This window comes from Acomys minous (genome assembly GCF_964271855.1).
Source record: "Acomys minous genome assembly, chromosome: 17".
Classification (NCBI taxonomy): Eukaryota; Metazoa; Chordata; class Mammalia; order Rodentia; family Muridae; genus Acomys; species Acomys minous.
This window is the reverse complement of record NC_140500.1, coordinates 3,323,658-3,335,005: the sequence shown is the minus strand read 5'-3', so window position 1 is coordinate 3,335,005 and position 11,348 is coordinate 3,323,658. Positions and strand designations below refer to the sequence as shown.

General features: G+C 49.1%; 1 protein-coding gene across 2 annotated transcripts in view; it reads left to right on the top strand.

Moving 5' to 3' along the window:
• The first annotated feature begins 5,398 nt into the window (after positions 1 to 5,398).
• The window catches only part of STK38L (serine/threonine kinase 38 like), a 52,138-nt gene continuing 46,188 nt past the window's right edge, over positions 5,399 to 11,348 (top strand). The window contains exon 1 of one of the 2 annotated variants that reach the window (XM_084766584.1): positions 5,399 to 5,518. Coding sequence is in view for 1 of the 2 variants with exons in the window: in XM_084766583.1 (XP_084622709.1) it covers positions 5,874 to 5,880 (7 nt within the window). In the remaining variant the exon portion in view is untranslated. Of the gene's footprint in view, positions 5,519 to 5,682; positions 5,881 to 11,348 lie in introns of those variants that run through there. The other variant, XM_084766583.1, reaches the window with a different exon arrangement.

The following is an 11,348-nucleotide window of genomic DNA, read 5'->3' as shown; positions in this document are numbered from 1 at the left end:
TTTTAGGGTACAGCCCGTGACGGCAGGTGCAGCTAAAGCCGTGGTGCATTAGGTGCAGTTGGTCACTCGGCTTCCACGGGAAGGAAAGAGGGATAAATTCTCACACTCACCCCACTTCCGCCTTTGTATTCAGTCCGGGACCACAGCTCGCGGGGATGCTGTTGTCTATATTTAATTGGATCTGTCTGCCTTATTTCACCTAATCAAGATAATCCTAGGTGATTCTAGGTCCCATCACCTAGATTTCAACCACCACAGAGGGCCTTCCATCGACCAAACCCTCTTTTTGCAGTGGAGCGAGTACCAACTGGGGCTGGCGTTCTTTCCAGTCCAACACCATCATTGTCCTGTGAAAACAGACAAAGAAGCCAGGCCCACCGGGTGGCGCGAGGCCTCCGAGGGCAACTACTCCCCACAAAGCGCAGTGGATCCTGCCCCCTCCCCTCCCGAGCCATTTCCTGCCTGAGCTCAGAGACACGCCCTTTGGGATTGGAGTTCACTGAAGGTCCAGACCGAAAATACACAGTCCCTGGGGGCTGACCCCATGGCAGACCAGAAAGAGCATGGGTTATTTTAATCTGGTAATAAATAGTCCAGGCTTGTGCCAAACATGAAGCAGTCTCTTGTCTATCCTGTTTAAATGTGGGAGCAAATGCCCAGAAATGTCCAGGCGGTGGGGACGAAGGCTGGGTTCCCGGCCAGACTGGGAGTGAGCCTGTCTGAGCTTGCCTCTTCAGTTCCCCATGCGGACTGCGCTCTTAACCTCCTCACGGAGGCCTCTTCCCCCCCTGGCAAGCCAGTCCCATCCACCTCAGGTCTCTCATTTGCAGACCATGATCAAGTTCGGGAAAGACTTGATCAGTTTGAAGAAGCCTGGAGCAAGTGAGAACTGACGTCATGCAGGAAAAGATGACGACAAGCAAAAGGTGCCGGACAAGAGAGCTTAGGAAACTAAAGCAGAGATGGGGGATTTGCATAGGAAAACACGCTGTTGCGGGAGAGCTGCAGTGGGTGAGGTCGCAGAGGTGCTGGACCCCTGGGATATGCAGGCGGCTGATGGCTGGGGGGCGCAGAGCGGAGGCAGCTGCTCCTGCTCCTGGAGCAAACCCTAATTAAACTCGTTGGTTTACCAAGCTAGACTTGAATGGAATCGTGTCTTTGATCTATCTGTTGGTGGTGTCCTGCCTGCCTCCCCAGGAGATTTTTACACAGAGCTTGCATATCTGAAAAGACGCCCCTTCCCTGATGGAGAGCAGACCTGGACTGAGAATTCTGAGCTGACTCACAGTCCCTCTAAATGCTGTCAGCGGTGCCTTTGGTGGTGGCGCACCTGCTCAGTGTGTGTGTGTGTGTGTGTGTGTGTGTGTGTGTGTGTGTGTGTGTCTGTCTGTCTGTCTGTCTGTCTGTCTGTCTGTCTGTCCTTGTCTCCAGATTTTATTACTGCATATGGCGTCTCTGTATGCTGTTACTCTGCTGATGTGGGCTTTGTTTCATTTCGTTTTGTTTCTGTGGTGCCTAAGGAGAGAAGCCAGGACTTTACATCCAGTGAGACGGCCGATATGAGCTTGTTTACTTTGGTGCATGTCTGCAGAGTATACACATGTGTACATGTACATGTTAGTGTGTAGAGGCCAGAGGTCAGTGTCAAACTGTTCTCCACTTTGGTTTTTTTTTGTTTGTTTGTTTTTGTTTTGAGACAGAGCTCACTGAGTGGTTAGGGTGGCTAGACACAGCAAGCTCCAATGGTGCAGATTTTTTTTTTTTAAAGTGGTGCAGATCTTTAATCCTAACCCTGGGGAGGCAGAGGCAGGCAGATTATTTGTGAGTTTCAGGCCACTCTGGTCTATACAGAGTCCCGGAACACCCAATGCTAGCTGTGTAGTAAGAATCTGTCTTAAAAGAAAATGAATGAAGGCTGGAGATTGGGTCTTTAGTTAGGAGCACTGCTGCTTGTTCCAGAGAACACAAGTTCGATTCCTAGCGTCCAGATGGCGACGCACAGCTGTGTGTAACTCCAGTTCCAAGGAACTCAATGGCCTCTCTGGCCCTCCAGGCACCAGGCATGCGTGTGGAACACTCATACACATGATTGTTTTTAGGTGCACCGTGTTTGAGGAATGGTAATCAAGTCTGTCCTCTGGCACACATATGCACACACACAATTGCTTTGGGATCCTTGGATGAAAGCACTCAGTGTTTATAAAGGTTCTTAATAGCATTTTCTTCTTCAGTCAGATGTCACAAGATTCACAACAGCTTTCTGATTGGGCACAGCGAGCTCGCCTTAGCATAGAGATATCCAGGACACAGCGAGCTTGACTTAGTACAGAGATATCCAGGTCCCATGAGGCCTTAGTGACAGTGTTTATGGGATTTGGAAGCAGTTTGTAACAAATTGTCGTATTTTGTTTTTTAATGTATTGTTGTTGCGTGTGTGGACATGTACATGCCATGGGATAAACACACAAGTCAGAAGACAGCTTTGTGAAGTTATCTCTCTCCATGTGGGTTCTGGGGATCAAATCATATCATCAACCTTACAGGGCAAGAGCCTTTTCCCACAAAGTCACCTTGTTGGCCCAACACACTATTCTTTTGAAAAGTAAGCCTCAGAGACTGGAGAGACTGCTCTTCCAGAGGACCGAGGTTCAGTTCCCAGCACCTGCACGGTGGCTCACACCTGCCTTTAACCTCAGTTCCAGGGTCTCTGACACCCTCTTCTGGCTTCCATGGACATTGCACACACGTGGTGCACATAAACCCACTTAGGTGCACACACGTGGTACACATAAACCCAGTTAGGTGCACACACGTACACATTTTTTTTAAAAGCTTAAAAAATCAGGTTCTTCACTGACAGATACTAAAGCTCTTTCCAGGGCAAAACTGGGTATTTAAGATTAACTCAAGCACTACTGTACGCAATACTTTAATATGTCTTTATACTTACACACTGCTGTGTGTGTTTTGTGTGTGCATGCTTGTGTATGTATTGAGGTACAGTTCAAGCCAAGGACTTGTGCAGGGCAAGGCCAGCTGTCCGCCACTGAACTAAGTAAGCCCCTAGCCCTTTCTGTGTGCTTCTACTTCCTAATTGGCACACTCTTGCCCCATAGGGAAATCAGGCTGGGAAGTCCTTAAGAAGAAGACTTTTGTGGTTTTATAACTGACCTGTGTTTCCATACCTTTGTGGCCTCTGCCATGGTGAGACACACTCCCAGTAGGCCAGATGTGCACATCTGCTCATCAAGGTTCTTTTGTCCCAAACATGTTGTTGTTTACAGCTTACTGCTTAGAGCTCAGATTCCTGTGGTCTGTTAATGTCCACGTGGCGCCTCTCAGAGTGGCTTGCTTGGACTGACATCGGGGTGTTTATTATTTAATCACCTCTCTGACTAAAACCTTCAATGACTGCTCACTGCTACAATCTGAGCTGTGGCTTTCTCCACAGGCCCTGTGTGGTCTAACCAAGGGGGAGGAGGAGGAAGAGAAGGAGGAAGAAGGGTAGTTATTTTCAAATCTTTGAAAGCCCTGTTTGGGTTACTTCTTCCAGGGAGCCAATCAACGTAAAACCAGAAGGGTGTCCTCTGAACACTGCGACCCAACCCCCAGGGAGGTGGGAGAGCGTAGGAATGTGAGGTGGATCCTGTGACCCACTAGCTTGGTCCTGAGGTTCACATGTGAGCCAATGGAAGGCAGGAAGCCATGTCCTGCTTGCTTGTGGTCGGCCCTGCTCTCTGCCTCTAAGTAAGGATGCTGTCAGACAGTCCTGCTAGGTCTGTCTGTCTGTCTGTCTATCTATCATCTATCTGTGTGTCTGTCTGTCTATCCATCCATCCATCTATCTCAGGTAATAACCCAGGGGAGAGATATATGTTGTGGCCACTGCTAACCTTATTTTTCTGTGGCTTAACATGGATTTCATGTTCTTGGTCTACTTTTGTCCTCTTCTCTGTGGAGTCACAGTGTGAGCCAGCTGCTGGTGGTGCTGGGAACTTAGCTCTGGCCCTCTGCAACAGCAGAAGGAGTTCTTAATCACTGAGCCATCTCTCTGGCTCTTGCATGAGATTTTTTTTCCTGTTTCATATATTGTTTTAATAGTGTAAAAGATGAGGGTGTTTCATAAAACCCCACTGTTTAAAGGATGAATCTGTCACCAGTGATTGAGAACAATTCTATTTGTCTTACTCAAAGGCCAGTTTTATCTTAACAAGCAAAACTGTGTCGCTTTCCCAAAACAGTCCCGTGTCAATCCATGGGAAAGTGATTTTTCCAAATAGGATGTTCTCTGTTCCCTCTATTCACAGATTCACTTCCCCAAGTCCCAGCTACCCACATCAACCGTGTTCTAAAAATATGAAGTGGAAAATTCCAGATATAAATCATTCATACGTTTTAAACTGAATGTCATTCTGAATAGCCAGTGAAGTCTCTCACCACTCCCATGTTGCACCTAGGAGGTTACTCCTGAGTTCCTCAGAGTGCTGGTGCTGTGTAGCTAAGCTCCTGGCCCACTGTGGGACGTGGTGCTTGTGTTCCAGGAATCTTTATTTTATTTCCTCACAGCCCCAAAGTGCAATAGTAGCTGGCAGTCTGGATATGTCAGAGAGAAGCTGCAGCCTGCTTTTGTCTCACTCAATCCCAGCTGGGCTCGAGCTCACTACGTAGCCCAGGCCGGCCTCAGACTTGTGGCAGCTCCTGCCTCAGCCTCCTGGGTGGTGGAGTTACAAGCATGAGCCACTGTGCCTAGCTTTAAGGTGTGCTTTTTAAGTGGATGCTGTTGAGGTTGCTGGAATCCGAGGTTACCGGTTTTGCTCTAGGCTCACTTTCAGGCACTCCCTGGGTCTTGAAGGCCGCCTGTCTTTGAGGGGAGGGGAGGGAAGAGCACTATTCTCCAGTTGTATGCTATGTTGCCAGCTGTTCTAGGACTTTCTGGTAAGTCAGCAAATTTTCATGCATGCTGGCAAGGTTCTTGTGGTCCTCCTAGATTCTAGCTCCTTCTAAGCCTTTCGGGTCACAGAGACGTGGAAAATTGCAAGGTGTGCATATCTCCCCGCTTTTGAACTCTGCACTGTCATCTTTGCATTGCGTGCCATCTCTGCATCGTCTCAAGGCGTGCTGAGGGCCCGGTGAGAACAGCTGCATCACACCAGGCCGCTCTCAGGTAAGGCAGAACCAGTTCTCACCAGAGAGAGCCATGAGGCAAGTACTCCCAACAGCCTAGTAGGGACCACACTGATCTGAGACTCCTGGACCCTCCTGGACTTCCGCCGGCCAAGGTTCGGAGGCGGGACTGCCGCTGACGCCAGAAGGCTCCTTCCGCCCGGGTGCGTATGACGTCAGGGCGGACCCCTGCAAAACCTAAGGAGTCAAGCCTCGCGAGATTCCGGCGCGGCCGTTCTGGCCCCTCCCCAAGAGGCGGGGCCGGGGCGGGAGCGGGGCGGGGCTTGGCGCGGCAGACGCGCTCCGCGGGCTGCGGCGGCTGCGGAGGCAGAGCGGCCGGGAGCGACACGGGCAGGTGAGAGCGGGCGCGGGCCGGGCGGCGGGGCTCGGGCGTCCCCGGCGTCCCCTGGCGGAGCGGAGACCCGCGGCCGTGCGCGGCGCCCCCCGGGCTGCAGGCGGGGCCGCGCCCCCGGCGCCTGCCTGCCAGTCACCGGGGCCTTCGCCGAGGCGGGTGCTCGCGGCAGCCTACGCACCGGGAGCGGAGCCGCCAGCCCCTGCTCCGGACGGACGCGGCGAGCACGGGGCGCCGGCACAAAGTTGCCGGTGCACGGCGACAGCACGGTGTCCCTAAGCCGCCGCCTCGCGGCCGCCGGTGCTACTTTCTGGGTCGCCTTTGGGACCCCGAAGTTTGCAGACACGGTGATGGGGAGATGCGAGGTGCGTCTTGGGCAGCGGCCGGTGCTGAGGTGCGCTGCTGCCGGTCCCCGGATGCGGAGCCGCTGCCGCCGCCTCCTCCTCTGCGGCTCGGGATGCGTTTTGATGGAAGCCACTTATGGAAGTGGCCCTGGTATTAGCCTCACGATTGCCAGGAAGCCAGACGAGCAAAGTTAATTGGTTTTAAGGTGGTGGTTGTCCGGGGGGGATCTTGCCCTTGTTTGGCAGTGGTGGCTTAAATCGGTCAATAAGCCCGGTTATTTGTGTAGCAGGTTGTCTCGGTATCGCACGCACACACGCACGGAAAAGTTTTTCTCTTATATACCCCAGGATATATAAAACAATTAAGTTTATTATCCTCTCTCCCCCGTGGCCAGGAGGCATTGTATCTGAGTTAGCTGCTCTTGTGCCTATTTGGGGAGAGAAACTAGTTCAAGGTATGATAAATTATGATATTTATTGCATGAGTTCATGAAAGTACTATTATCTGGGAAATCTTGATCTCCAGACAAGGGATAAACGTTTGGGGCCTGCCTGCATTCTGCTTGGTGTTTTTCTCCTAGTGAGGAGGACCGATTGGGCCTCCAGTTACGTTGGGATGTACGTGTGGGTGTAGTTTCGGCGCGCTTCTCAAAGGCCTGGCTGTTAAGTAATGAAACAAACTAGACATAGACAAACCACATTAGTGCGGTCCTGGAACTCTCAGCATCTGCTTTGCAAAGTATAAAAACTAAGATTGTGCAAATAAAAAGGTGTCCTCTGCAGTTTCTTTAATCCCAGAACTCGGGAGGCAGAGGCAGGTGGATCGCTATGAGTTCGAGGCCAGCCTGGTCTACAAAGTGAGTCCAGGACAGCCAGGGATACACACACAGAAACTCTTCTCGAACAACAACCCCCCCCCCCAAAGATCTTAATTTCAAAACATAAGGGAAAAACGTATTTTATAGAAAGTGATAAGGCATTAATCTCAGTTTGCCTTTCTTTAGAACAGTTCTGTTCCCTCAGAGACCAGCAGCAGCATGTTGATAGAGCTGGCAACAGCCATAGCGAGTGGGGAGAGTGGAGACAGCAAAGCAGGAGGGCTAGCGTCTCACTGTAACGGCCAGTGAATGTAGGCCCAGCTAAGCAAGCATACGGCATCACATTCAGATTGGCAGGTGGGCACTGGATTGGGGTTGACATGTGCAGAAAGCCTGCCCCTGAGTTTCCACATGAAGAGCACACGGCCTCTCCGGTGAGGTGGTGAGAGCAAGCTTACCATAGACGAAAACAGACAAGCATGTTCTCTTTTCTCTCTTCCTTGTTCCCCCAGTGAGGCACTCTGTCTGCAGGTGAGGGTGTGGCTGACTAGGAGGGTGTTGGTGTTTACAAGTGTTGCAGGGAGGAGAGTTGGTTGCCTGCTGTACACCGGCACTGTGGTCTCTGTCCTGAGGGAGAGTGATGTGAGTCCCTCTGGTAACCAGGGTATCAAACTCACTCTGAAGCTGAGGAGGGAGGGATTTAGCCTTGCCCACGGCAAATCGGTTTCAGAAGGAAAAGGCATTTGTGCAGATGATCTGGATAAGCCGCCTGTACGTCCACAAGAGAGCACTTTATACAAGGCCACCGCTGCCAAACCCTTTGCTTAGACGTCCTGTTTACCTGCCTGCCTTGCTGCTGATGGCGTGAGTGAGGTGCCAGAGTCAGGTGGACCGTGGTAGAGTTGACTCAGCCTGGACACCCTGGGTTTACCCACTGCCCCTTTGCCACTCAGGATGGTCTTGCTCAGGTCTGTAGCTGCAAAGAGTGGGTTTTGGAAAATGCATCTAAATTTTGGGATTGTTTTTGAAAAACTCCAAGGTAATGAAAGCCTAGGTAAATCAGTGGTTTTTTAGACAAGGTGTCGCTGTGCAGTGTATAGTCCCAGGCTGTTCTGGAAGTCACTGAGTAGACCAGACTGGCTCTGACTCACAGAGATCCACTTAACATCTGCCTCCTGAGTGCTGAAGCTGAAGGTGTGCACCATTACACTCAGCAAATGAGTTCTTTTTGGCATGTAAAATATTTCAGTCCACTTTGGAAATTTGCTTTTGGTGTTATTTGTAACCATTGAGTGAGACTTGACAATTTTGAATTACTGCCTACCGGCAGCCATGTAAACCCAAGATAAATTAGAAATACACTAACCCTTTCCCCACTGTTGCGTATTTTATCCTGTGTTTTTAAAGGCTGCTTGGCGTTAAGTATTGTTTGGAATTGAATTGATGATGTCAGCCTCAGCCCTTTCAGTTTTTATTTCCATAAATAGCTCTTCTGATAATGTCTGAAACAAGGTTTTGAATAGAAGTTTGTACATGTGTAAAAAGAGAGAAGTGCAGCCATGGTACTCAGTGCTGGGGTGTCTTCCAGGGTCTCTGAGGCTGTGACGTCACAGGTGTTATTTGGCATCGTGCTTCATGTAGGTCTGCTAGAGACATGGGTGCTGAACGCCTAGTGTGTCTGGTTTTGTTTATGAATATTCAGGCCTTGCAGCTGGCTTTTTACTACTTTGTGGGTTCTTCTTTCTTCCACTCTTCTCCACCCCTTTCTCCTTCCCTTTCAATCCCCTAACCCTAAATATGAGAGAAAAAATGGTAGCAAGGAAGGGAAAGAGCTTCCTGAATAAAGTCAGGGGCTGGAACGCTGCTCCCTGGGGCTCGTTTGATCTTCGTTATCAGGATATCTAATGTCTTCTTGTTGCTTCTTCATTGCTCACACATACTTACTAAGCTACAGCCAACAACCCACCAACCATATCTACCACCTGAGAAGTCCCCAGAATTCCAACCGTCATACAATCGCAGAAACTATCTGCAGCTGGCAAAATCACACCTCCACTAGAGCACGAGGAAATCATAGTCCGCTGCTGCAAAGCTGTCCTGTAGTCCCATCCCTGTGGTTAAAACAAAAACATACAATATTCTGATTTTTAAAGAAATCAAAATTCCAAAATTCTCACTATAATGCTGAAAGTTTGTTACCGGTTAACTGAAAACCGGAATTACAGGGAATTCAGTTAAACTTAAGTGTGTGTGTGGAGAGTACTGGTGGGGCCCACCTGCTTTACCTAGTCGTCAGGTGAGAGCAGGCGCCTCACCTTCATCGTTGCTCTGTTGTCTGTACTTGTTTTGTGTGTGTGTTTTGTTTCGAGCAGGGTTTCTCTGTATAGCCTTGGCTGTCCTGGACGCACTTTGTAGACCAGGCTGGCCTTGAACTCACAGGGATCCACCTGCCTCTACCTCCCGAGTGCTGGGCCACCACAGCCCGGCCATCTATACTCGTTAAGGAGAGATCCAGGGACCAGTCTCCAAAAGAGCACAGAGAGGGCTCTTTCTTGGATGGATAGGATAGGTTCTAGGATTCTCCCCTTTTAAGTCAGCAATTTATGGATGATGAGCTTAAATGGGGAAAGTAGTAGAGCTGTCAGTATTTAAAGTCCATAAAATAAGACAAAGATAGCAAAAAGTAAGCTATTAGCACACGTTTTAAAAGATAATTTATTTTTATGTACATTGATGTTTTGCCTGCGTGTATGCCTATGTGAGTGTGTCAGATCTTGGCGTTGCAGACAGTGTGAGCGCCATGTGGGTGCTGGAAGAGCAGGCAGTGCTCTTGCCCACTGAGCCATCTCTCCAGCCCTGCTACTCACCTTAAGTCACTGTTTCCGTTTATCGTCTTGATGGGTTTAATGATTCTGCATGTACTGTGTTTACATGTCTGCAAGTCTCTTGCTGGTTTAATGATTCTGCATGTACAGTGTTTACATGTCTGCAAGTCTCTTGCTGGTTTAATGATTCTGCATGTACTGTGTTTACATGTCTGCAAGTCTCTTGCTGGTTTAATGATTCTGCATGTACTGTGTTTACATGTCTGCAAGTCTCTTGCTGGTTTAATGATTCTGCATGTACAGTGTTTACATGTCTGCAAGTCTCTGGTCACATCACATGTACACAGGCAGCGTTCATTATCTTACATACCTTTGACAGTTTCTTCTAGATCTTCAGCCCAAATTTTAGCAGAGATGCTTTTTAAGTTGACTTTACTGGTTAAAAAAGTTTACAGCAGTGGTTCTCAGCCTTCCTAATGCTGTGATCCTCGTGTTATGGGGACCCCAACCATAAAATTATTTTCATTGCTGTTTCACAACTAATTTTGCTACTGTTACGATTCATAATGTAAATATGTGGTATGCAGGATATCTGATGTGTGACTCCTGTGAAAGGGTAGATTGACCCCCAAAGGGTCACGACCCACAGGTTTGAGAGCCACTGGTTTACAGGGTTCTCCTAAGTACTGTTTTGGTTGTAAAATCCTCTTAGAATAAAGAGGTATCAATTGTTTCATCAAAGGGAGAGCAAGCACCCTTCTGGGGAATGGAAAATTGGAGAACATGTTTTTCCCATGTGGAATTGCTTTGCCTCTATTGAAAAAGTCCCGAAGCATGCATGATGCCTCCTCCCCAATGGTCTCCGCACAGACCTAAGGAAAGCTGACAGGTGCAGGCCATGCGGTGTTCTGACCATACACACTACCCTGCACCCTCATGGTTTCACGTGTCTCGAGCGTGTGCAGGAGCTGCTGGAGCTGCAGCTTTTGTGACTTGGGATTTTGACTGTGGTTCCCTCAGCATGAAAACTGCTTTATATTGATCGAACTCTGTCTCCCAGGGTGGTTCACAGGTGTGATTCAGAGCTGCCGTCTTCCCCTCGCACAGGCCTCTCTCTGCTTTCACAGCCGCGCATCTAACTTCTCAGTAGCTGCTTAACTTATCACAGTGGCATGAACAGTGTGTGTGGCTATCCATGGAGCTTTGTGGATACTGTCTGAGGGAACGCGCTCAGGGAGACGAGTGACTTGGCCGGGAATAGGGGGCCAATAGAGGTGTTAGGTAGCGACTCCTAAGGCCCAGTCTGCTCTCCTCTTACTTCATCGCGCAAGCTTCCTTTGCTGTTGGCTTGCTCCCTTCCCGAGGCTCACCTGACTTCTTTTTCCCCTCCTACCTCTTAGATAATGTCCCTTTGGAGCTGTTCACAATTTTTCATGTCAAACATAAATTTCCCTGGGGGAAAAATCTACAACTGTTCTCAGATTCACAGCAAGGGGCTTGCTCCTGGAGCAAGCTCATCTAAGCACTACCAGTTGCACCTTGTGTGTGTCTTACAGTTTTGTGACTCACTTTTAGACATGATCGTACTTACTCATGGGTATGTAGTGAGGACACCACTGTTACAGCCATTCAGGGAGAGAGAGAAGAGGTAAGTAACTTACCTGAGATCTCAAAATAGAGAGAGCTGACACTTAAACTTGAGTGCACAAGCCTAACATGACCATGGGCATGCTGGCTGTCTCACATTAAATCCACTGTAAACAGACTATGCTGAGAACCAAAAAATTAGTTGATGAGACATGGGTCTTGCCCTCAACAGTTAAGCCAAAATAAACAATACTATCTG